Raw genomic sequence first — 27,103 nt, 5'->3', positions numbered from 1 at the left:
GGTCTGTTTTAATTGGGTTCTTAAAACATGTGAACTGAAAATACTCGCCTATAAGCCGAGACCATATTCAGAGAATTCCATTCTCGAAAAAACTGAAATGAACGCAGAAGTTTCGAAACAGAAAAGTGTTTCAGTGCAGTATTGCCGTCGAGAACAATTCCGTGATAACCAGAGAGTACGTCATCAGTAAGTCGATGGTCCGAGATTTTGGTAAAGTTTATGTAAAAAATCGCTCGGCTTGAATAAATAATTTTACATGTGATCGATTTTTAAACAATATCGCCTAATCAAGATTACGGCTATTCTTCTTCGATGAATAGCGCTATGTTTTGGTTTTCTGAGCAAGAAACAATACTTGCGAACACGGCGTACACGGGTGATTACATGATTGACAGTCAGATTGACAGGCCTGCATGAAGTTACGCATGCTCTCTTTCTCTTTTCTAGCTTATTTGCATTTTCCGTGCGACGTTTTTCAATGGGCGCGATTCCGTAATGATGAGGAAAAGAATGATTGCCATGCATGTGCACCAAACTAACTTTATTGTACCATATTGGGATGTGAGATATACGGAGTATAAGCTTTCTTTTCACTCATGATTAAGCAGAAGTAAACCTGAGTTGTAATAACCATATAATGTGTCATGAAAGAAATAACTCGACTTACTTATTTCATAAGAAGCTACTCTGTATTCGTATTCACGAGACCTACTCTGAGGCAGTTAGATATGCAGCCCACGTTGGTAGGTGATTTCTTAGCTTGAGCACCAAACTACCTCTGTCAAATCTACCAATTGATCAAAGGCCTCCCCTTAATGATATGACAAAATATCAAATGAATAAACAAATGCGTCCCTATTTTATGGACAAAGCATATTGTATGTCCTGCATGGCTTGGAAGCTATTTTAATTGGTTACCTTGGATACGCGCGAGTAATCTTGATTGACATAGTTTAACTTAGGCCTAAGCCTAGCGTGTCTGGTTAAATGGATTTAGCGGTTACATCTTAACCTTTTTTTTCGGAGTGGGTCAGTAGAAACGAAAGGCTACCTAGGATGACAGCTCATACATTCACGTTCCTTCTTTGCTTATTGGTGTTCATGCAGAGGTCGTATTTAGTGGAAGGGTCTCACTTCAGACATGCCTTCATGAGCTTTGCTCCGACTGATGCTGATAACAACACGGTATGGTCCTAAATTTCACGCTATTGAGCTGGTTTGCTTAGATCTTTTGTCTAACATTCTTGCGTGTTGTATATGAAACGTTGGAGGTATGAGTAAAGGCTCAATTTTCTGAGCTTGCCTTTAAATGTGTAATACTAGTTTTTGTTTTAACTTCTTAAAAAGACAAAAATGTAATGTACCATTGCAAACGAACGTTTTCTCCAAAGCATTTAACGAGGTGTGGTCAAGAAATTTCACTAAGGCACCACAAGACAGTCTACTCAGAGCGACTGGCTGTCACCTTGTTTCGACCCACCAAGACCTTGAAACTTTTTGATTTGGAAATCCTGTATTTCAGATTCTATGAACTCGCGGAGATGCTTCTCTAAACATTACTGTAGACTTATGTTTGTCAAGAGACCGAACGAAGTATCAAATAAAGCATAATACAGACAAACAATTGCCTCTTCACCAAGTGGTGGCATTTTCCTTTCTAGTCATGTCTCTTTTCTTTAAACCTAAGTGCTGAAGAAGGCATACTCCAGCACAGAACATTTGAACAAACCTGACACCTGGCTATCACTAGCCAAGTTGTGGCGTTATATATCGTAGTATTGAAGGAGATTTGTTTTGTGCACTGAGTCCAACTTCAATGGGCGTATATTTCTTTATTGTTACACGTCATTGGTATGTTGCACAAATGCTTCTTTATGAAGATTTGGTTTAACGGCATTCGAATGCTTCAGATCAGTTGAAACATACGTTTTCCTTTTGCTAATCTAGATCCTTTTCAGCCTTTCTTGAATACTGTAAATAACTTTTTCGAACATTTTAAGAAACGATGTACTCAACTAAGTTAGAATTGTGCTATATCTTGTTTGACGCAATCAACTGTGGCCATTTCTTGGAAAGACAGCGGCTTATATTGTTATTTATTTAAATTCATAACTTACATCCAGACGTCAAAGAGTTCTAAACCACATCCGATAACTTTTAGTAAACATTCCAGTTTTTCCGACTTGGCAGTCAAGGCCATTGATTTAATTAACTTTCCACGACAAAGAGGCTCGCAACGCCAACTGTGTTACATTACTGAAACGCGTGTATATAAAGAACATTAAAGAACTTTCTTTTAATAACAGGCGTCAACCGGAAGGGTATTTCAAGAATGAAACCGTCCACTTCATCAAAAATGCAGCGATGGCCGAAGTCATTAACTCTTTCAAAAGAAATTTTATAATCGGTTGTCGTCATACTCATTCTTTTGGTGTTGAGGTCGATTGAGCACGCGTCACTTATATTGTTAAACTCAGCTGTAATGTGTGCGCAAGGTGAAAGAGGCAATCTATATAAGACTTCAGACTAACAGCATCTATAGAGACATTGGAACAGAAATCTCAGAAGCCTAGATGCCGACTTTCGAGAAACACTACTGCAGGAGAGCTCTGCAGCAGCGGATAGAAGAGAGAACCTTCCGAAGACGCACCAATCACAGCCGTGGAATTCCAGCCAATTACAGCTGAGCACAACAGTATAGATGGGCGACACGTATTCAATATACCTTATCGCCTGAATAAGACTAGGAGTATGCAGTCGAAAAGTCGCGATCCACATCTAAAATGATCACATCGTGAGACAAACGATTATGCTTCTCTTTAATTTAAGAAGCGTTGGTCACCGCTATGACAAACCACAACCTATTTTATGATAGAAAGTCACTAACAGTCATTGTTTTCAGAAAAGAAAATAACTAAAAATTGCTTTGAGTTAAAATTATATACCTGCTTTACCAAAGGTATACAACGACTAATGGCCACAGAAACCTTCAGAACATAGTAAAGTAAATACTAGGTTTCCTGCTGTCTATGGAAGGCTTATGCGACTCGGCTACCAATAAGTGCAGTAAGATGTCGTTACACCAAGCTATATAAGGGAAATACTGTTCTGTTATTTTTCTGTACGTGTTACGTTCTATCGATATCTCTAATTTTTTTTTACTTGACAATGGGCCATGACCACCTAACTTGATAAGGCCATCACGAAGTATCGCCAGCGTAAAATGACTTACAATTTATGTGTGATTACATCGAATAAACTGTGCTGGCTAATTTAAGGTCTTAGAGATGACCGAAACATCATTTGAAATGCTAGCTTTTGTTTAATATTTTTCTGTTTATTTTCAGATTCATTTTACCTTTCGTCTGGCTTTTCGAAGGTCGTCTATTTTTTGTGATGAGAACACAATTAACACAGGAGGAATTATTGGACATGGGAATAATTGGATAGCTAAGTGCAGCGATTATTCCAGTGCAGTGTGTTCGCAGACCTTTTATCTTGCAAAAACACGCTTTCACTGCACTGACTTTAGTCGCGACGAAGACTGGTCCATGGGGGAGAATAACTTCACCTACAGTTTTCCGTCTAGTAATCTGCAGTGGACAGTGAGGTGTGTTAGTGTGTGAATTAAGGGAAACAGAAACTCGTAATAAACAACTTTTTAAGAACGTTTTAGTTTCAACGCAGGAGAAAGCCTTGAACAATTAAGAGCCGTTTACAATGACCAAAACTATCTTTCAATATTGGGGTGGTCTTTCAGATATCTTATTTTTAACTCGGAGAACTTTATGGCTGAAAGGCATTACCTAATGTTTTCATGACCTCGAATTCCTCCCTTCCATCCATCACTGACTCCAACACTCAGTCAATCCATGACTCCTAATTACTTTCATTCCAGTTAACTTTTTTTTAAATCAGCTGGCAAGCGTATGAGGTTTTTGCATGTTCAGTTTCATTGGTGGGGTAGCCTGTCTTTCCAAATAAAGATAAATTTCTGCAGTCTCGCTGTTTTTTACAAACCCTCCTTTCTTGTCTCGTCGACAGTTACCAAAGTTGTTGTTGGATTTCTAACCTTGTGCGATATGCAGACTCAAGCTGGTTGGTATCTACTAAAGTAAATCTTTATAAACGATCAGATAATGGAAAAATAAACTCGTCCCCAGTCTCCAGGAGCCCAGCTATAGTACGGTTTCAACAGGGCTGTCACAAGTCTCTTAGAATTCCGGTTGAAGATCCAGATGGCGATTTTGTGAAATGTCGTTGGGCAACCTACGCCGAGTCCTTTATAAGAAATGATAGTTTTTCTTATGGTGAACTTGATGAGGTAAAATTGTTCGCTCTATTAATTTATTTTTTCATTGTACATGAAAATTATGCACCTGTTAATCACAACTCGGCGAACGATCTAAAAGCTCAATTATTAAAAATAGGATGCTCACCCTTTAAGAACTTAAAACTCCACTTCCAAGACAAAACTGTGGATAACGTTTCTTAGACAGAAAAAGAAAATTTATCTTCTTGTTTTGTGATCAAGTTGGAAGTTCTTAATGAGCCCACTGAAAAGCGCGTGACAGCAATCAAAGCACCCAGCGAGAGCTTCTCGGGTAGAACAACGACCGAGTAAATTAAACGACATTCGGAAGCCGTGTGGAAATTACAAGGAGAACCGAAGAGAAATAGTGGTATACTAAATGAAGGCACCTGCTAAAAAATTGTGCCAAAGCGAAAAAGGGAAGAAGCGAACTTATGTGCTGAATTGTAATATCAGCGGTAGCGAACCAACGCTTACGTTTCAGCGTTTCTTAGAATATTGTTAAGTTACATGTCTTTCAATAGCAAAAATTATTTTTATCTCATGAACTTTTTTCTAAACTGTAAACAATTTTATAGAATAAGCTGAAATCTACGGGCATTTTAATTAGTTCTCACTAAAGATCTATTGAAGGTAAGACGCAAAGATAACGTCAGCATTAACATTTTGCTTCTTTATCAAATAAAACAAATAGATTCTATGTTTCCGTATTCAGCATTAGATGGCCTATTACATCAAAATGTGGTAAGAACATTAACTACGTATCTAATGCATCTAAATAAATGGTTTGTCCATACTTTTCTTTGCAGAAAAACTGCGTTTTAACTTACAGAGGTGGACGTGCAGTATCGGGTACTTACGTAGTGACCTTAACTTTGGAAGACTTTCCAGCTGGAACCACAAACTTCAATAACATCAGACCATTCAGCGCTGTGCCACTTCAATTTCTTGTCATAATAAACAATGCGTCCGCTTCTTGCCAAGACATACCTGTTTTTACTGCTTCCACACCTCAAAATGGTGAATGCTCAGAGATTCAGATTGGGTCAGTATACAGAGCAGTCATTGAGGTGCAGCTTCCACGCGTTGCTAAACAGTAAGTATTCAAGGTTGTAAGTCCAGGGCATCTAACTTTGACTTTTCCATCTATGAACTAAATATATGACACATATCCAAAGGTGCATTACTCGCCATGTTATGTTTGCTGTTATCCTTGACTATGTTCTTTATATTGTAAGTATCGTCGAGATAAACACAAACTCTCCACTTGGTATGCAACTGACGCCATTACGCTTTCATGGAGGCATCTACTTCAGGAATGTCACGTGGTATCCGAATCAGAACCAAGTTGGACAGCAGATGTTCTGCTTTCAAGCTTTGGATTCAGACGGGTGAGACGCTATTATACGTCGTGTAAAAAAATTTGCACCTAGAATCAGAATTTAATGAACTGCTAAATCAGATTTAGTAATTTGAAGTCTCATTTATTGTTAATGATCACTGTCAAGACAAAAGTATGACATTAAATGCGCTTTATGGAGTGCAACATGTGCATGTCGGGCAGCACTTCCAACCAAACAGACAGAGCTCTTTACTAGAACAAGAAACTCGAGAACTAGCAAAATCAATTTTTGTCAAGTTCATCTTAGCGCATACCGTAAGTAATTTACAGGAGGATGAAAAAGTTCATGTTGCGTAAGTCCGTTTATATATATTCATGTTTCATATAATTTCCAATTGATACAGATTACAAAGTGAATGGCGTTGTGTCACGATCCTTGTGGGTCTAAGTAAGTAGTTTTAATCCTGTAGACCATTTCGGTTCATTAAGAAAAGTGGATATTTTGAGCTTTTGCTTTTAGTCTTTTCTTCCTTTTTAATGTTTTATGCTGCTAAAGAGTGTCTCTATTTGATCCATTTGTTTTTTAATACAGACTAGAAAAAAAAACAAATACACATAACAGCGCAAAAAATGAATAAGAATATTTACTATGTTAATGACAAACAAACAATTAAACGATATTAATATCATCATAAACAAAAATTGAAACAAAAGCATATCAATGGAGTCCTTTAATCATTCACTAATTAAGAGGCACGTATCATTTCGTTATTTATCCATAGAGACACTCAATTATTTCTAGGTAATACGCCTCGTATTATTTTGGAAACACGATGGCCAATAAGCCCTCCAAGTGAGATTGGAACGGGACTAATATGGTGGAGCATTCATTTTGACAGACTGGTAAGGAAAACTATGTTCTTTCCTTCTCAAAGAGTGACCTGTATGTAGATCCTTTATTAGAATTTTGATAAATTTCCGTGCTTTGGAGGGATAATAATCATGAAGAATAAAAATTAAGGAAGATTACCAGGATATAACTCCAGATTCTCAGTTAGAAAAAACCAAAAACATAAATTGCAATCATCTTCTAGAAGAACCAGCTGTCAAGATCTTGGGAATTTGAAAGGTTAGGGAAGCAAACGCTTGTTAATGATTTGAGGTTGATTACTTGCAGATAAAGAAGCCTCGTAGCTCAGCATTCATACGATTGGTTCTGCAGTCAAATGGTTTTACCGTCTTTAAAGTGGATGCCCTCTCCGGTTACGTTATTATCGATAGTAATCGCACAGCACTGCATTTTGCCACGCCCAAGGCTGCACTGAGTATGAACGGTTCATACGCCATCTTGATAGATCACGGTGCAGTCGTTGGACAAGGCTGCTCATATGACGGTCCACCCACACCTGGTATAACCTCACCCAAATACTGGGCTTTCTCTGTAGATGGTGTATGCCCTGTTGGTTATGCTTTGGCTCCTCCAAATTTTCAAAAGTGTGAGGGTACATCCGGAGTTGTAATATTTGATTTTAAACATTTTCACAAAACTGGCATCTTTAGCCTGCACTGTCTCGTCTCGTTGTAGGCTATGAGGGTGCATAATCTATACTCCTATCTCAAACAATGCAAAAAGCGCCATCAGTAAGTCTGATAATATTCAGTAATAGGGCTGAATGTATTTAGTAAGAATGATTTTACGCGGCCCAACGAAAATTTTTCTTCCCATAATTATCTTAAAAGGTTCTGTGCATGAAGAATGTTCTGTTGGAATTGATTAAATGGAATATGTATTGTTCATTTCCACATGGTCGTTCAGAATGAAATTACTTTCCGTAATAATGCAGCAATGTATGAAATTTTTGAAGATCGCAAAGTTTGCTTAACATTCTTCCTTTACAATTTGTACGTTTCGAGATTTTTCTATTTATTGTTGGAGTATGAAACCTAGACTAAAAGCAAACCAACATCCAGTGAGATCAAGCCACGGCTTCAAAATTTAAATCATAATAATCCAACTAGTGTAAACCGTTCTAACATAAACTCAATTTCAAGATATGTTTTAACGAGAGTCTATCGATGCGAAAATTTCTCTTCTCTTTGCAGATATAGATGAATGTGGGGGACATCATCGGTCAAAACGATCTCACTGGTGGTGGCAATATACCCAGACTTCAGGTGGATACATTTACTGCTAGCACTTTTCATGGGATGCTTCCTTCTGCTAATAATAACAATAACGGAAAATGGGACCTTTAACATAATTTTTCTTTGAGTCATTCGATTATCTCAAGGCACAGGCTTACCCCATCAGTTCGTGGAACAAGGGTTACGTTAATCTCATGACAGAGTTGAAAACAACATCTTACCTGTATATTCTCCTATCTGTTTCATCTAGGGTATCTTTTAAACTCATCGCTATAGTTAATAATCTTTGCAACATGATTACTTTTCAGTGTTTGATTTAGTAAACTTTTCAGCTATTCATACCTTGGAAAATGTTTCCCACGTTAACATCTTGGTTGATTTCTTTCTCGTTTCTCCTGATTACAATTTAGCATATCCCTCCGGTCATGCTTAGTGCAGGCTTTAAGAAATGTAAAAGACATAAGAGATTCATTTTGCGTTTGCCCTTTCGAATTTCAATGCACAATATCGGCGCTTGCAAGGTAATTCTTCGAGACCTGTTACTGAATGCATATTTTTTATTTCTTGCCACACTGTTAAGAATAACGTTAACAGGTGAAAGTCGATGTGTCCAACAAACTAACAAACGCTTACTCCTCAAACAGAGATCTCGTCGGTATTAATTGTATGATTATTTCTCCTTGTGATCTTATTGTGCTTTTCACTTTCTATCGACAGCCACTTCTTCAAGCATAACACCTACTTCAACTGGTAATTATTTTTTCCGCTAACACTAGTACCACTTCCACACCCATTACCACTCTCATTTCCATCACCATTTAACTCTAAAACTAACCTCAACACTGCCACTAGTGCTACCCCTGCTAATACCACTATACCCCTACCTCGATTATTAGCACTTCCATTTACAATACCAGTAATACTTTCACCACCCCTAAGGCTGATGTCATTACTACTTCTACTACCACTAATATTACCATTAGTACCACTGCGTATTTCCATGGCTACTTTGACTGCCAATACCACCATCAATACCGCTGCTACTCCTATAAGTATTTCCACTGCTAGCTCCACAATCACTAACTACTATCACCACTGACACCACTATTGCAGTACAGTTACCACATGACATGAAAGCTATTGATTGAGCTTAAACCAATATACTGATACTATATAGGAAAGTTTTTAGATAGAATTAATAAATATTAATTTTGAGAGATGTTAAAAAAAGGCACTAAAGCCATAGGGAACACTGAACTTTGTTTGTGAATGTGATGTTCGTCGTTTGCAATATATTGTCACTATTCTTTTTGAAAAATGCTTGCTAATTTTTGGCTGAATCTTTCAGTAAAATTAAATCTAAGTTTTGTTTTTTCTCTACACAGGTCCATCTACATCCATTAGCGCAGCTCCTTCACAATCTTCAGGTTTTCATATAACGTTTCTGCGTTTTTAATCCCTATTCTTTCAGATCACACTCTTAGTTACTAGAGCAGTAATAACTAAATTTCTTCAAAATGAACATAAACTGAATTAGATCGTGATTGTTCCTAGAACTTCTCTAGTACCATTCTAGGCTATTTTAAAAACATGTATGGTGAAGATTGTATTGTTCTGTTATTTCAGATTTCTGAACACAAAAACTAAAAAATTACTAGTTGTGAATCTTTGTGAAACACAACTAAAACTAAAGCATGCATTCGACATTACTTTGTAGAATGCTATAACCACTCTTACCTACAAGATGCAGAAAGAGGGATGGGTCATTATAACGGCTTCTACGGAAATGTAGATTGTGATCGTTACACCTTACAACCTGGATGGTACAGATTTCTTGGTGCAGCTGGAACAGAGATGCCCACGTCCTGTGTAGGAAAAAATCGATGCGGCACCCACATAACGGGTTGGTTGAGTGGCCAACATCCGTCGGTCGCTGATGGAATCGTCTATGTTAAAGTGTGTTTTCATTGGCACTCAAGTTGTTGCCAATGGTCTGCCTACATCCGCGTTCGTAACTGCAGTGGTTTCTACGTGTACGAGCTCGTACCCGTACCATATTGTCACTCTCGCTTTTGTGGAAATGGAGGAGGTAAGAAAGACAGACATTATAGACTGGTAGAAAAACAGACAGAAAGACAGACCGATAGAAAACCAATAAGCAGACGAATAGACTGCAGACAGACAGTTGTGAGGGACAAATGGCCAGTTACCAGGCAGACAGACGAATTGAACAGAGACAAACATGTAGACGAACAGCATACACATTCTAACAGACAATAGACAAACCCGATCGACAGACAGTTATATGAAACAGACAGCAAAGGCAGCAAGAGAGTAACAGAACGGAGAGTAGAATTTTGTTAGCGCAGGTAATAAATTTTTCCTTCACTGCTCAAGCTGACACAAAGAGTTGATATCTGGGCGGGTTGGCCAGCCAAGCCACCGTTTATTTTACGCCAAATCGATATGCTAACAGAAGCCTATTACAATTGAAGTAAACTAAATGCACCAAAGCCCGACACGAAAACCCCTAAAAACCAGCAGGTGGAAAAAACGGGGAACGTGTACCCCCGACCAAGGCAGTGGTGCCACCCTTGGGGTTTTAGGGTATCCTATAAATGACATTTTTACATAGTTACTTAAGGTACTATGTGACTAACGGTCTAAATTTGTACAAAAGACGAAAACGAAAACGAACAGCTACGCCCAGTGAAGGCTGACCGTAGAATGCCTTACTCTGTTAACGACCTCTGCTTACAAACCACGATCCCATAACTCTCTGTGTACCTCGCAGCCATCCCCAGTCCTCCGATAAGTGCCGGCAAAATATCAATTTATGCTAATTAGGATTACCACAAAATACATTTTTTAGACCTATTTATCGATGACGTCAAATCCCAATTTATACAGCTCTTCACTTTTTTCTCAACAGGTAATTACTCATCGACGTCTACTACTATAGCACTCTCACCAGGTATTTCTGTTGCTTAAAATTTTCTTTGTCTGTTTCGTCAGCGTTGTCAAAGTTGTTTCCTCGTAACATAATACACCTATTACCGTTCCACTTTTACATTAGGATTAAAAGTAACTACATCCTTTTGTTCAACTTATCAGCCTCTGTACAGCCGACGGCGACAGCGTCTATGTATGTTTCTGGGAATGGTAAGACTAAGTTTCTCCGCTCACTTTTACACCAAATGTTTGGAAGTAAGAAACGAGTCGAACCATTTTTACTGTTATTTTGCAATGAATTGGAGAAGTTCACTTTCACTAAAACGTCTACTGCATCTATGTCGCGTGTTTTAAGGTTATTGTCAACAAAATGAAATGTGGTCTTTCATATAATAATACAAAAACTATACCAGTGAAATGACCGTCACAAGTTGTGGTCAAAAGTTTCTAAATTTTGTCTTTTTTCTCTTTAGTCAGAGAAATCAGTTTTCATTGCTTCCTTAAAAAGTTTACTTTGTCGAAAAAAAATTAAATTTAAAAAAGAACTCGACATGTGGCTGAAAGAATGTTTTAGGGGAACCGGTACCGAAGAGCGAAAGTTGACACAACTTGTGAAAGGCCTCCAGCAGTGTTTACGCGCTCCGCGGGCCTTTGCCCTGGATCTTGATTTTCCTATTTTGTTTACATTGCATCTTGCACTGCACAACAAAGAAGATTTTGCGGCACATTTCGGAATGCACTTGAATTATTCATGAACCTTGCAAATTTTTTCCTCTAAGAGCAAACGTAAAAAGCACATGAAAGGTAACGGTTCTATGTTTGTGGTTGATATAATGAAGTATCAAAGATACGATTTTATTTTGTTAGATAGAGTTGAGATTGTTCCACGTTAACGCAATTTCCAATGAATGTTAATTTTATTTTTTAGCTCTTCACTCAACTAGTATCGCACCTACTCCTTGTAAGTAACCTTTCCCTTAATACGAATTTAAAATTTTCAGCTGTTTTACCCTGATTGATTTTTTTAATTTGTTATTCCGAACGAACGAACGAACGAACTGGATAGATGTTAGGACTACATTGAAGACGCTCTACCATTCCTAAAATTCTGTTTTCCTCCATGATTACATTAAATTACTGAAGAAATGGTCTTCTTAAGAAAGAAAAATTGGATGAATAATCCACGAAATAGTTTCCATGTTTAAGGTGATTCCTCAGTATTGAACTGCGCACCTTGTACTACGCACAAAAACTAAGTAAACAGGCGCATAAGCACGCACTTACCGAGAATATGGTATTGTTTATCAATCAATGGACCAGGTAAGAAGGTACGATGGTCTTCAGCTCTTGAACTAGCACAGTGACCTATATTTATTATGCACAATTTTTGTGTTAAAATAATTCCCTATGATTTGGAGAAAATTAAAAACATTCATCGATGGGAAAAGAGGACATTGCTAAACGCGCGCACGAAGGTCGTTACTCGAGGTTGCAAATTATGACCTATAAAGCAACGACTCGAGGTACGTTTTAAGTCAATGTCGTTTAAAATTGCGTAATTTTTTCACAAATATATGTCAAATTTATCCATACGTTCGAGACTGCAGCTTTCCTTCCACCAAGGTTTTTTTTTTAAGTGTTACTCTAAAAACCCTTGCTTTCAGCTACAGCAAAATGTACCGAGAACCGATGAATTGACACTCATAATTAGTGCCAGTGCAGGCGTAAATGGGATAAGTTTGGCTCATCATATCTCCTAAACTAGCATGATGACTCATCTTTTTTATTGTATTCTTCTAAACAGACATTGATAGGGAACATTTAAGGAGAGTTTTAAGAAAATTGTTCGATAACTTTTTTTCTGAGGAATCACCACCTTAAGCGTAAAATGCAAGAGGTTTGTCAGCCTTTCTCAGTGTAATTATGCATTTTTAAGAATAGTGTTTTGTGGTTATGAATTTCAATGTTAATGACGGTCATTCTTGTTTATTCTTCCTTTTTAAAGCCCAGTATATTGCCGTTGCTACCCCGGCTTTTCCTGGTGAGTGACAGATGGTAGAAATCAAGGCATGCCGCTGTTAAGTTAATGTGTTAATTTGAATTACTATGTGGTTTAAGTGGAGCAGTTACAAAGCTCTCGGTTCAGATTTCAACAATTCCGCTGACTACTAAATCAATGTGAAAGATGATATTATTCAGTGAATGACGGAGCATACTCAGAGAAAAAAAACTCCAATTTCTCCTTATAGGAGTCGAACTCACGACCTTTCGATTAGAAATTCGGATGCTCTACGACTGATGCACACAATGAGACGTGGGAGACTCGTGGCAGGCGAAGCTGTTTAAATGGGTCGACGGTGGCAAAATCCCTGCATATTACTAGAATAGGATGTCCATTGTGGCACTTTTGCGCTATGATAGAGTAAAGGAGGATGGTTAATTTGAGGCCTGGTTATTTAAGTGGAAGATGAATTAATGCTTCTTTCGGTGCTTTACACCTGTCTTATCTGATGTGAGGAAACTTTGCTAGTGCTAACTCTCCTTAGAAATATCCAGTCAGCGTGAATACAAATCGACGACCACTGTGAAACCTGGACAAAAGATTTCACTTAATTTCAAACGAGAGAATATTCTTTTGGTCCAAATTAGTAGTGTTTAATTTGATATGTTTTGTTTTTCTCTACAGGAAACTGTTTCCATCACTTCAACAGTTATGGCCACTTTGAGAGCCCGGGAAAACCAAGTTGTTACCCGAATAACAAGGAGTGCGCCTGGCTGCTCGAAGCTCCAGTTGGCCGACACGTTTATCTATACTTCTCTTCTTTCCATTTGGAATATGGAGGTTCTCACTGCCCGTGGGATTATGTGACAATTCTGGATGGTAACTCTTTGTACAGCCCTGTTCTTTTCAAGGCGTGTGGCCAGTTGTCATGGTTCGGATTGTACAGTAGTGGAAGGTTCCTCATGGTGCTGTTCCATTCGGACGGTGTCATAAGGATGCCTGGATTTTACGCTTCTTTCTACGCTACAAGTTATAGTAAGAGGAATAAAGATATTTCTTTAATCCTTTCTTAAATTAGAATGTGTAGATGAAAGTTTCATGGCTGACAGAGAGTAAGGGCAATTTCAAATTTGAATGAAAATTTAAAGCAGGTTCAAGTCGTTTGCGAGGTTAGTCAAGTCGTATGATGATTGAATCAGGACATATCAAACTTTGGGTTTGGTTCCGGTTTAAGAATAGGGCTAATGAACGCACCATTTATGGTCATTTTCTTTGTTTGAGGAGAATATGCACTTTTGTTAAGAGATCAAAATCTAGAAGCATCGACCTTATGCCGAATACTTCAGCGCGCAAAATTTGAGTTCATCGGCAATAGCCTAAATAACAATTATAATCTGCTTTGGTGGAGGGGTAAGGAAGTCTTTGTGAGCAAAAAGGACTTATTTGCCAGGTGAAGAAGGGTAAATTGTGCAGGCATAGAGGGGTTAAACTCTATGACATACTAAAGATTCCGAACTCAGGCACTGTCCAGCGTTTACCACGACTTGTTTAACTTTTCTCACCTTTAGACAAAACATACGAGAGCTTCGTTGTTGTTCTGCGCATTTTTTCATAACTTTCAAATAACTTCATGGGGTTAATCTACGAATGATACTTAGAACCGAAAAGAACACGTCCTATTTAATGTTATTGTTTTTGTTTCGTAATATTTACAAATCCAAACTCTTCCTCAGACGCGGGAAACAATTTTGTGTTATCAAGCCTACAAGTGTCTTTCACAAGCCATGTGCAGTGTTTGCCCACACAGACACAAACTGCTACTCCTACTTCGTCAAATGGTAAGTGAACGAAACCCGGGCTCCTGAAAAAGGCTATTCTTTAATGACTTTCACTTACCTGTCCGAAGCTTTGCCATATTTTTATGAACAATTTCCTAGCCCAAATGCAATTCCTTTTAAAACCAGCATCTTTTCATAAAGAACATGTTTCGAACAAACTTGAAAATATAAAATCTAGTGATGAAAAACATAATAGCGTTATTAACTATTACTGTAAGACTGGGCCTAATAAAATAGATAGGAATAGACTAAGCGAGTAAGGCTAAAACTGACAAAGGAAGAAATGTGTACGTTTGTTTGCAGTGCAAGGAATCCACCCGACACCAGCCTCTGGAATGGCAACGACCTTCTATGCTGATTCAAGTGTAAACGTTCAACCAGATCTTTCTCAGTTTCAATTTCATTTACCGGCGGAATGCGATCAAAGTTGTCACAACACGGTTGGAAGTTACACTTGCTTTTGCGTTAGTGGATACCAACTGGCTGCAAATGGGAAATCATGCTTGGGTAAAATTTATCTTATAAGGAAAATTGTTTGGTAATATTCTCATTCTGCAACTACGAATTTTTGTGGGAAAAACAATAATAACAACGTTTGACGCGTTGGCAAATGAAATAATAGATCGCTGTGTGTTGATGTTCAGCTTCGCTCCCAAATTGTCGTTTAACGCGTGGTGTTTCATACTTTTCAATAGTTCCCAATCAAGTTAACCCATTGCATCCTGACTTAAGTATCTATACTCTTCATGCTGTTCTCGATAGATTTCTAAGGGTGCATACCAAAGAAAATTTTTGGAAGAATCAGAAGCTTCTTTAGTTTGGGATCACTTCCTTTATTCTCGTAACCTAAATGTGAGATTCAGAAGCCATGCTGAAAGGAGATATCAGATGCTAGTCACACTTAGGGTCAAAGGGTTACTAGTATAGACCTCAGACCACCCAAATTACTCTCCTCCTCTTGTACGCGTTCAGTTCCATTTTACCTAACTGTCCATTTTAAGTCTAGCTTGCAATTTAAATGTTTGAGGTGGCTGAGGTTTTTCTTTCAATTTTCTAACTTTTATTTTCCTTTTACATAGACGTTGATGAATGTTTGATCAGTAATGGCGGCTGCAGCCATCATTGTTACAATATCCCTGGATCATTTTACTGTGGCTGTCCGGACGGAACCAGTATGGGTGCTAACAATTTGACCTGTGTTGGTAAGGAATGCAAACCATCTTCTTTTCATCTCTGAAGGCAGTTTCCTCCACTGATTTCTAAGTGGAAATAGACAACGATAAACAATGAAAGAGCAATGACCCTTCCAATAAGTTAATACCGTGAATTTATAGTTTTCGGGAGATAATATGACTATCGAATGCAGCAGCTTAAGCAAGATTTCAGCAGTACTAATCCATCTGAAGACGCTTCTCCAGACACGGTCTTCAGTGGTTGCCCCATGTCCACAAGATATACAAGTTTTCTTTTATTTCGATTAAGAGACGAAAAATATATTAATCATGCACTGCGTTCAAGAATACATGATAATTTTTTGTGACCCAATCATTTCGAAGTTGTAATGGATTAGGCACGAGTAGTTGGGACACATTTAAATCCTGCTAAATCTAAGAATATTGATTTGTTTACCTCATCTTAGAACCTGGTGTGTCTGTTAACTGCAGTGACGTTATGACAGTTGCCTTAGAAAAGAAGACGTTTCCCTTTTTTGACGCCACCCGACTGCACTTGAGGTACTCCTCATGTAGAGCCACACAGAATGACACCCATCTGCTGATCAGCACTCTGCTAAATGATTGCGGAACACTGGTCAACGAGACCGAAGATGATCTTATCTTCTGGAATGAAATTCGAACGGATGTGATCGTTATCGACAATGTAATAACTAGATCACATGACATAAAAATTCCATTTTACTGTAGTTATTCAAGGAAGAAATGGGTCAACCTGGGTTTCAAGCCTCAGCATCTACACTTTGGAACAGAAGGTAAATAAAACTTTTCGGCAATTATTCCGATTGTTTCAAATCAGCAATGCATACCTTAAGTTGCTTTCCCCCTAAGGTAGATGCCACCCTTTTATCTTGAAGGTAGAATGCAAAGCTGTTTAAGTCTGATAATGATTCAAAACTTAACACAGTCTTGTACTAATATGGCTTTACCTTTTCTACTGTCTAGCTGGGTATGGTAACTTTACCTTTAAAATTGACTTTTACAAGAGTTCGTCATTTGCCACACCCTATACTGAGCAGGACTACCCTCTGAGCGTGCCAATCAATCAGTACTTGTATGTGAGATACAGTGTAGAATCCAGTGCTGATCTGGTAATAATGGCCGTGACATGTAAGGCCACTAAAACTGGAAGCTTTTACTCCTGGCCACAATACTCTATTATACAGAACGGGTATGTATGGTACTCAGATGTATTATTTTGAATGGTCTTTCAGGAAAAAAATATAAAAACTTTTAGTTAGTTTAATCAAGGATTATTTATTTCATAAAGGCTGATAGTTTCTAAAGAAACTGTTTGGGGCTGCGTCGGTGGGGGTAACGAAATAATTTGAATATATCAACAAAGTTGAAATGGTAAATTGGCCACCGTTACGGTTATAAAAGCTGACGTTTCGAGCGTTAGCCCTTCGTTGGAACGATATTTATTTCATATCACCTATATTTCTCAGTTCTATAAATAAATCGTGTAAATGCTTTTAAAGGTTTGTAGTTCCTTGAGCTGCGAATGTTTAATTTCTGGTGCAAAGTATGGAGGCGGTCGGAGAACCTTCGAGTATTAAAATGAAACAGAAGAGTAGACTTTATCGGATAATAATTCTAGGGAGTAAATGGACGATTCGATTAAATGGACGATTCGATTTTTTTTTTATTCCGAGCTTTCGTCGATCTACGACATCGTCATTCCCCAGCGATACCATAGATCAGCAAAAGCTTGGAACAGAAAAAGAAATACAGTAGCTCAAGGCTTCAATCGAGTTGTTCATCTAATCAGCATTTTACTGAAGGACAAATTCAAACGTTTTACTAATTTTATAGAGTAATGAACTGATGGACTTGGACCACATAGGCCAACGCATTTCCTTACTTTTACTATCTACAGTTGTCCGCAAGATACAACCATGGATTACAACTTTGATCCCAATAGGAATTACCAGCAATTTAAAATCAAAGCGTTCAGATTCTTCAACGATTACGATCAGGTGTACATTCACTGCGAAGTTTTGGCCTGTCACAGATACTCTTCAAACTCCAGGTGAATTAAGCAACTTGTACAGCTATACTGAGAGCATTCTTTCTATCATGCACATTCAAGTCTGTACTTGAGCCTATTGGCCCACCCAGCCGGAGCTTATCCCGGTTTCCCTGTATCATGAAGCGAATAGGAGTGTGACCACTTCTCACTTGATGGGACGCTAGTCCATTGAAAGGTTACCCTCCTATTTACATCTGGCTTCCCTGACAATTCGCCAGTACCCATCTACACTCTTGGGTGGAGAGAGGCCGCATTGTGAGAGTAACTCGTCCTACTCAAGAAAACAACATACTGATGTGGCCAGGTCTCAAACTCAGACCTCTCGACCCAGTCCAGTACACTGACCATTAGGCCACTGAGTCTCCTGCATGAGCATCGTTAAGCCACCTCTTAGATCGAAATGATCATTGAGCCCAATCAGAGAAGTTAACATAGGTAACTGCCAGTGGTAACGAGAAAACGTGAGTGACATTACAAATCAGTTACAACTGGTTTAGCAGAAGCTCTTGTTTTAGCCTTCGACACTCAGCTGGAATTGCTTTAATGTATGCAGTTGGCTACCTTTACAAAGGTACTCGCACAAAATGCGTTTCAAACGGAAGCCGGGTACCGCAGCTTTTCTCTTATCATCTTACGTCATTGCGAGAACAACATCAAAACAATCAATGGCACAAACAAATAGCACAGAAATCTCATCGTCAGTCAACGTTATTCTATAATGCTACAGGAAATGTTGTCGTTCATCGTGACAATGAAATTATTAGCCTGATTCTAAATCGTGAGACAACCGATTATTCAGTTTCATTTATTATTCTCTGAAACGTGAACGTTTTATACAAAGAAAAATTTTCAGATACTTTTCCAGGTAGCCCAATGTGCGCTGGAGTGTTGTGCGGGAGGTCGAGGGTTCGAGCCCCGGCCGGACCAACACCCAAGGTCTTAAAATAATTGAGAAGAATTTGCCACCTTTCTATAACATCAAGAAATGGTTAGATATTCTAGTCTTCTCGGATAGGGACGAATAAATGGAGGTCCCGTCTCCTGCAGGGTTGGGGTAGGAGACGTTAATTTCCCACACACGAGATTACTGTGTGATGGATGTCCTCCCCTGGGGTGGGATGGTGGGATCTACAGGCCCTTATTTAAGCCAGCTTCAAGCTGAACTGGGCTGGCCTGTCTAAATATCGTACATACATACATACCTACATACATACAAATACCAGCCTCCGAAATTTTTTCACAAGTATTTAAACGTTTTACGAAACTAGAACGATCTTTTCCGAAAAACACTGTAGGCTAGGAGATGCCAAATTAATATTCATCAGCGACGGGTACCACGACCATACTTGTGAAACTTGATCGCAATATGATTCGCTCGTGAGATTAAAAAAAAGGTGTTCGAAGCTAATTCAATCTTCCTCTACAACTTTGACAGGTGCAGCCGAAGTTGTTTAGGCAACAAGAAGAGAAAGCGGAGGGATGTTACACGTGACGAAATAGAACACGAAGAGAGTACTACCAAAGTCACCCTAACACAAGGACCACTGATCATCCAACAAGAGCAAGAGCAAGGAGGCAAGTTCACATACAATGTGAAGAGATGGGGGATCGAAATAAATATGGTTTTATCAATTAATCGAGAGCTTGTGTTAAAGATATCAACGCTATCTTGCCTAATTTTCAAATTTAAGTAGTTTGGAGTATTACTCATACTGGTTCAGATTTTAAATGTTCACAAGTTGACCATTATCGCAACTAATTCAAAAATAATAGTGACGATGAGAAAAACTTTTAAAACACAAACTTAGAAAAGAAAATTCGAGTCCTGGTCTATTGTGAAAAAAAAAAGACGAGCATAAAAGGATTTTGGGAATAGGTACACTAGGGTGATTTTTAAGCAAGGTAACAGTTAATTTTAGTTTCTTGCCAATAAATATTAAGATATTACCTTCTCTCTTTTCTACGGCTAAATTTCATCAACAGAAATAAGAAAAAAAAGATAGATTAAAACTTAATGTTTCCCTTTCTTTGGTCCCCGCTTGAGCTTTGATTCATCTCCTGCTTTCAAATTTCAGACACAGATCAAAACAAGCAAACTGCGCTGATTGGTGGCCTAGCAGGGGCTGGAGGATTTGCTCTAATTGCAGTTGCAGCATTGGCTGTGTTATTTGTCAAATACCGCATTGCCCGACGGTTCATGAATAGGAACAAGGTTGGAGACCAGTACGCAACCCAAGATGAACAACTAAGCAGAAGAAATGCTTACGTTCAGCCTGAAGACATGGTCGAACATGAAGACTCTTTCTAAATATATGCTATTCTTCTACATCGTGTGTTTGCCTCCATAACAAACTACCGAGTACATACTTAATGTCGGAAGTTAAGAGGTATGCGGGCTTTCATGGCAACTCTGATAAAACTAAACATTCTCCTCCCCCTCCTGAGAAATTTAACCCCTTAAAGGTTACGTAACTTGCTTGTTTCACTCCACCTTTACAATGAGTAGTCTCTTATAGACTGCTGGCCTTATTTTGGATAGATCGCTTTTAAATATTTAAAGGGAATATTTTGAAGGATATGTAACTCGAAACAGTATAGATCTCATAAGTCGTGCCTTAATTTAAAAATCTTTGATCACTGTAACGGGATCTCAGTTTAAAAAGCAAACAAAACTGAATAGGAAAGGTTGTTTTTAACCAAGCTGATTATCATTTCTCTTCATCAAACCTGCCTTTTCATTCATACTTTTATTTTCATTAACTGTAGTCCTCTTAAAATGTCGAGAAATATTAAATAGGCGCACCTTCTCTCCGGACTCTCTAGTGCACCTAGAATTAAGCTAAAATATGTTAACTCAGTACGCACGTAAGAACGCGTGCGTACAGCTGAAATCTGGAATTTTTTTTTTAATACCCTTATAGCATTTGTCACAGTTACCATAAAATAGGATTGATTTTAAATTTCGAATTATACTGGTGTGTATGTTCGTTTCTCCCGTACCTTTTTTGTTGTATGTTATTGAAAACTTCAGAGATGGGTAAAATAAATAAGAAAATATTGCATTTCTGTCGCATTTATTTACAAAAACGTTCTGCGGAAATAGTTGGAATGGCATTTCCGAGACCCTAAATTTCAAAAATTTCTGGGGCAGCATGACCCCGCCAAACCCCCTTAGTTTAGGGCGCCTTTGGCGCTCCCAATTCCGCGCTATGCGCACACCTTTATTATTTCACGCTACGTCACTGACAGTGACAATATTTTCAGCACTTTCAAACAATCGCAAAGATAGAAAAAAACTCACTGATCGACCTTCAATAGGTAGGGTCAAAAGCTGTTATTCGAAATGTTGTCTTACTGACCCCAAATCGTCAAATCATGTCTACGTGGGTAGAAGTTGATCTCCTCTATTTACGGTAGCTGCCGAGAGTGTGTTTAAAACAATTTTATTTTGACGATACACGGCGAAATTTGCGACCTTTGACGGTTCATGATTCAAAATGAAAGACCACTTAGAGTAATGAAGAAACTTAGCCTTTGATACAACTATATATATCTTATTAGACGTTTTATTGTGTAGTATCGCTGAGTATTTTTACGAGTACTTTGTGCCGTATTTTGACGAGCCCGTAGGGCGAGTCAGAATACAAATAACGAGTAAAAATACATATATCTTATTAGACGTTTTGTTGTGTAGTATCGCTGAGTATTTTTACGAGTTGTGCCGTATTTTGACGAGCCCATAGGGCGAGTCAAAATACAAATAACGAGTAAAATACTCAGCGATACTACACAACAAAACGTCTAATAAGTTATTTATTATCCAACACTCCAAACTGTTATTTCAGTGTGGGCGAATTTCGCGGATATTTATTTACGGGGAGTGCGTGACAGAAGTATGCGAAGCGGAACAGAATTGGCGTGTTGTCGTGTTGATGTTTCTTTTTTCTTTAATAGATGAATAAATTTCCAGGTCGTCTAGCTGTTTTTCTTCGTTCGATTCATCTAATAAACTTGATGTATATTTGCCAGCCATTCTGACTTTTCGTCGTCAGAAATAGGATTCAAATTGTCCGCCATTTTTTTTTTTCATAACCACAATTTAATTCTTCGCTTGCGCGATGCGAGAAAACCTGTTTAACCGGCACTCTACGGTACAAATACCGCGGGATATTTGTACTCGTCTATGGAGTTATTTGTACTCTACGAAGTGTAGTTGGATAATAAAGGCGAGTATTCGAAGAGACCAAATTTTCAAACTAACATTATAACCTATGCGCTTTAACTTTGACCTCAGACTGCTAACATACTTTGAAAATCATAAAAATAATGATAATAAATAAATGCTTTTCCCTGTTTTCCTTGTCACGCCACTCACCTCGCTCTGGGTTGAAAATCCAAAACAAAACGTACTCTGGGATTGATCCACGTTTAGCGCACGCGTCACGCAATCTGGTTGCACTTTCGCTGCCACACCCTCGCGACTCCGGTCTTAATCGATTGTACATACTTACCACCGTGTCATTCACACCGTCGAGACCAAGGATGGAATCCTGGATTAAATCTGTTCTGATTATTTTCCCTCTCATTTTATCTGCGTTTGGCAGTGAAGGTATTGTGCGAAAGTTCGATTACTTTCAGGCGCTTTCTGGCAACACAAATCATTCCTATTCATGTATTGTGCTAAAGTTCCATAACTTTCTGGCGCTTTCTAGCAACGTAAATAATTTGTACTCATAATTAATTTTAAGAATGTCTTAATTAGTACTTGTAGTTCAAAGGACGTAAGTGCGGGCTGCTTTGTCAGATTAAAATTACTTGACGATCGATGTTTTGGACACCTTCCAAAGAACAGAGGATTTATTGATTCTTCATTCTATCAGAGAGCGACCGCGTGGTACAGTTGATTTACTAACTTATGCCGAGTAACATGATTTAACAGACATTATGAATCTTGATTCCTGCCTCCCTAGTGATAAGAATTTTGAATCTCAAGACAACTCAGATTTGAGGTTGATCGAGTCATTCTCAAAGGAACTCAGAGATTTCTTGGGGAGAGATTTTCAACAGAAAGTTAAAGTGTAAACAGACATCGGATATTCCTAGGAAATTTAAAAAAACTTTTAGGTGGAAATTCTGCGAAAAGTTGTGACTGCCGCGCATTAAGTCTATTTGAGACCGTCTCCGGCTGCCGGGCACCTAGTCACCCTTATCTCTAAAGCAAAGAAGCGATTAGACCTTAAGGGTAAAAGGGTCGATAGTGACTGGTATCAACAGAAGGATCGAGTTCCTAATTCTGCAATTTTTTAACACGTTATTCAGAACTGGGAGTATCTGTAACATGCGGCAGCCAAGAAATACAAGTTTCATTTGACAAGGGAAGTTTCCCGTCGTTAGATGCCAGTCATCTGCACTTGTTGGACCCTTCATGCAAAGCCACCGAAACCGAGTCGCATGTTTTTATTAGCACATCCTTGAATGGCTGTGGCACAACGCTCCTTGAAACAGAAGAGGATTTTGTCTTTTCAAACGTCGTCTACGACTATGCTGAGCCGATTGACAGTGTGATTACTCGCGAACATGACTTTGAACTTCCATTTAAATGCAACTATTCTAGGAAAGATATTCCAAACTTGGATGTTCTTCCGAGGAGACGCTCACTACCACCCTTAGGTACGTATAAATGCTCTTGGGTTGACACATGATGAGTCACAATATCAAACCTCTGAATACAAGCAACAATGTGACAATACTTTGGAACATACCATGCAATGAAATGAAAAATTGCTCCTTCTGAAGTTCATTTCGACAGAATTAGACAAATTAAATATTATCATTCCTATAAATAACTATTTTTGTGATGTCGATATTGTTTTTTACATAATTTTTAATTTTCTGAGGATCACATTCAAATATTTTAAGACAGTGAAATTTTGCTACCTTCAATAAGCTGTATTAATTACCAAGTTCTCTAATCAATAGTTATCAATTATTTTATCAGTGCATGTATTTGAGGCTTCTTTAAAGCAATTCAAACTGTTGTCGGTCACATGACCTGAGGAGGTAATGACACGTGGAGCAACGAGCGAGGGATATCAATTGAATTCGTTTGTTGTTAGTTATCTTATAAGTGATTAAAGAGACGTAGTTACGGACAGAATACAACTCAAACTTTACTTAATTACTGTGAGCATTCCATTGCAACTGTTCATCATCATCATCATCATCATCATCACTTGTTTGCCTTTTCAGCAATACCAAAACTTAACAGTTATAGTTATAGGGAGAGAGGAGACCTCAAGATAATTACATTGGATGGATAGCATGGGCCACAACCATAGAAGTTTAATTAAAAGATCATTCCCATTTCATTTACTCATTCATGACTATCATTTCTCTAAATAAATGTCAATTTTCAGAAAGACAAGGTAACCTCACCTTTAGGTTCGAAATTTACAGAAGCTCTGCATATGCTTCACCTCACACCTCCTACCCTGTGCAAGTGACTCTCAATGAAGACATGTATCTGAGGTACAGTGTGGAGTCCAGTGCTGACCTGGTGGTAATGGCACTTAACTGTAAGGCTACCAATGGTTCTGGTTTTTATTCAGGGCCAGAATACAGCATTATTCAGGACGGGTGAGTAAAATTCAACCTTGCATGGTTTTATACATCCAAATATCAAACTAGGAACATTGTGTGGGATATTACAGGCTGGGCACTTATACAATAGTGACTGTCTTGTATTATTTCGTGTCTAAATAAGTACCACTACTTAACCCTTCAATTCCCATGAGTGACCAAGACAGAATTTCTCCTTATAATGTGAAGTGAATACAATATCAAGCCAACCATTGATGGGAATATAAATTCAACAGCCAAGGGATTATTAGTTGATCCAATACCAAATTTGTGGAGCATCATAAAAAATTGTTCAGTAGATAGTAAGGAGATTTATTGATGAGATCTAAGACAAATTAAATAGCTCAGAGTGTGTTGATACCTTCCCATTTTTAGAGCTTACCTATTATGATTGTTCTTTCTGAATTAAATAGTAACAAGAAATGCAAAACAAACAGAACCAGGTATCAGGCAGGGGGAGGGTTTCTGAAAAATATATCTCTTGCAGCACAATGAGGGTTCTAAAATATTTTAAAATCTAATCAAGGAAAGCATAGAAACTTTGACCTAATCAATTCATTTCTCTACTCTCAGGGCCAGCCCTACCCCACATTGAAATAGCCCCCTGTGACTTATGACTTCAATTCATGTCTTGATAAAAAGCTTAAAGAGCTAATGATTGATAGCACAACAAGGCTTACTTCATAGGTATGCTAATAAAGCCTTAATAATTAACTGCTAATGAAGTTCAAGGTGTGGCAAAATATATGGTCACCAGTTCATTTCTCATCTCATCATCCTCACTTCTTGCATTAATTTTATTTTAATTATTTCAGTTGTCCAATGGATAAAACTCTTGAACAGAGCTATGACCCTTACAGCAGTAGCCAGACATTTCGACTGAGAGCGTTTAGGTTCCTCAATGATTATGATTCCTTTTACTTGCACTGTGAGTTGCTGGCTTGTGACAGAGATTCTGAGAAATCCAGGTAAGTTCTTAATACTGGGATTATTACTACGTTTGCTGAGATCATCCTTTGACCAGAGAGTTAATTGGATTGCATGGCTAAGTTGTAATACACTCAATAAATTTGTTTTTACTTTATTTTTCATTTTATTTACTGTTTTCTAAGTTTGCTTTTATTGTTGAGTTTTTTTCTTTGAACTACTAAATTTCTTTTATTTGAAGGTGTCGCCAGGGATGCTCACCACCAGAAATATGGATGAAAAGGCAACTGAAAAGTGTTGTAGACACAACTGGCCCCTATACCTTTAAAAGAGGGCCAATAATTTTCCAAGAAGAGACTCAAAATGAAGGTGGAGGTAAATGACTACAGGAAATAAGTCATACAAGTCATGTGCTCCTAGTGGCTTTTCCCATTGGAAGTTAGTGCAAGCACTGATAAGAAGAAAAAAAGAGAAAAAAAGAAAAAGAAAGGAGCATTAATTTAGCCTTCTATCTCCATCCAAAGGCCAATAAGCATAATTTACACCTCATTGAAGTAAGGGGTGTCATAATCTCCCACTTATTTTGTTAAGATTACGAGACAAATTAGCATAAAGTTAATTGACTTTTGTATTAAGTGATAATAATGATAATCATATTTTCTTTACCTTAGCACGATAAAGATTTAAGCTTTGCAGCTTATGGAGTCGTGTACAAAATAGATAAATGAACAGATAGTTGCTTAGATAATAATTGTAAAGTACGACTTAAAATCTACCAAAGAAAAACCAGATATAGCAATAAGCCACCTCAAGCCTCCGAAATAGAATCTCAAATCATTCTTGAAAGTCCAAGCAAATTTTTAGATCAAATCTCAAGGTTAACATTTTATTTGCATTCATAGATCTTTTAAAACATTCCGCAACTGCTATGGGAAGCACACCTTTTGCTTATGGATTCGCTACAGCTGCAATGTTAGTTGTTGCTGTTCTATCTGTGATTTACTGCATTTCAAGATCCTTGTTGTCCACAAACAAGACATGCAACTTAATGAGCAGAAAAAAGGATCAAATGAGCAGAAGATATGCCAGGCCTGAAGTCCAGTTATTCACCAGTGGAGGGTTGCACCAGAATGTCATGACTCCACGGAATGGCAGACAGAAGTTTACAGTCCAGTCTGAGGGCATCTACCCCTTTGCCATGTAGGAAAATTAAGTCACTCTAGTTGGCTGAATACTTTTGAATTCAAAAAAATGTTTGGAAAAAAGAAACCTCAAGTGACACTTCTGAGTACATTTAGAGTCACAACATAATGGGGGACTAAGATCACATTTTTCTGGAGTCTGTAGTGCAATGAACATTTTCTTCCACAATATAAAGTGTGGCTCCATGGTGTAAACCAGGCATTAGTGAACTAAATATACTGTATTATGTTTTCATGAGGCATTGTGGATGTAACTTTTTAGCTAACAGTTCCTAAGTTTTGAATCTTTAAAAAACCTTATGGCAGGTTCTTATAAGGCACAAATTGCAGGAATGGTGTGAAAGTATCCCTTCTGTAAGAGTGTGTAAAGGTCTGCATACATGTTTCTAGCTGGATGCCTTTTTCCTTTAGATTCAAATGATCTTCCATATCCTTATAAGATTTTCAAGGAGGATGATGTGTCTATTATCAATACGCCTG

The 27,103-nt window shown here is 38.1% G+C and overlaps 2 protein-coding genes across 2 annotated transcripts; both read left to right on the top strand.

The window, feature by feature from the left end:
• Positions 1–1,007: 1,007 nt before the first annotated feature.
• Positions 1,008–20,917, top strand: LOC111332922 (uncharacterized). The gene is made up of 25 exons (XM_022938403.2): positions 1,008–1,185; positions 3,348–3,610; positions 4,045–4,324; positions 5,122–5,408; positions 5,551–5,703; positions 6,059–6,102; positions 6,457–6,557; positions 6,832–7,156; positions 7,758–7,829; positions 8,517–8,549; positions 9,185–9,226; positions 9,517–9,888; positions 10,732–10,773; positions 10,914–10,961; positions 11,680–11,712; positions 12,757–12,792; positions 13,438–13,788; positions 14,487–14,591; positions 14,895–15,098; positions 15,671–15,793; positions 16,231–16,578; positions 16,769–16,994; positions 17,703–17,855; positions 19,291–19,430; positions 19,931–20,917. Exons 1-25 carry the CDS (start codon positions 1,057–1,059, stop codon positions 20,161–20,163), a joined length of 4,143 nt encoding a protein of 1,380 aa, XP_022794138.2. The 5' UTR covers positions 1,008–1,056; the 3' UTR covers positions 20,164–20,917.
• A 1,384-nt stretch (positions 20,918–22,301) lies between these two features.
• LOC111332949 (ZP domain-containing protein) lies at positions 22,302–26,861 on the top strand. Its single transcript, XM_088757669.1, has 6 exons — positions 22,302–22,464; positions 23,175–23,525; positions 24,272–24,491; positions 25,310–25,462; positions 25,663–25,796; positions 26,324–26,861. Exons 1-6 carry the CDS (start codon positions 22,398–22,400, stop codon positions 26,623–26,625), a joined length of 1,227 nt encoding a protein of 408 aa, XP_088613795.1. The 5' UTR covers positions 22,302–22,397; the 3' UTR covers positions 26,626–26,861.
• Positions 26,862–27,103: the final 242 nt, after the last annotated feature.

Source organism: Stylophora pistillata, chromosome 4 (genome assembly GCF_964205215.1).
Source record: "Stylophora pistillata chromosome 4, jaStyPist1.2, whole genome shotgun sequence".
Lineage (NCBI taxonomy): Eukaryota > Metazoa > Cnidaria > Anthozoa > Scleractinia > Pocilloporidae > Stylophora > Stylophora pistillata.
The sequence above is the reverse complement of the archived record's forward strand: the minus strand, read 5'-3'. Positions and strand labels throughout refer to the sequence as shown.

What these genes read in the sequence shown, in the direction of transcription:
- LOC111332922 (XM_022938403.2), top strand. Translation starts at nt 1,057, where the DNA reads ATGACAGCTCATACATTCACGTTCCTTCTTTGCTTATTGGTGTTCATG. An exon ending in GCAATATACCCAGACTTCAG is followed by an intron (nt 7,830 to 8,516) that starts GTGGATACATTT and finishes TTCTATCGACAG; the next exon opens with CCACTTCTTCAAGCATAACA. An exon ending in TATGTATGTTTCTGGGAATG is followed by an intron (nt 10,962 to 11,679) that starts GTAAGACTAAGT and finishes TTTATTTTTTAG; the next exon opens with CTCTTCACTCAACTAGTATC.
- LOC111332949 (XM_088757669.1), top strand. Translation starts at nt 22,398, where the DNA reads ATGGAATCCTGGATTAAATCTGTTCTGATTATTTTCCCTCTCATTTTA. An exon ending in TACAGCATTATTCAGGACGG is followed by an intron (nt 24,492 to 25,309) that starts GTGAGTAAAATT and finishes TAATTATTTCAG; the next exon opens with TTGTCCAATGGATAAAACTC. An exon ending in AGAGATTCTGAGAAATCCAG is followed by an intron (nt 25,463 to 25,662) that starts GTAAGTTCTTAA and finishes TTTTATTTGAAG; the next exon opens with GTGTCGCCAGGGATGCTCAC.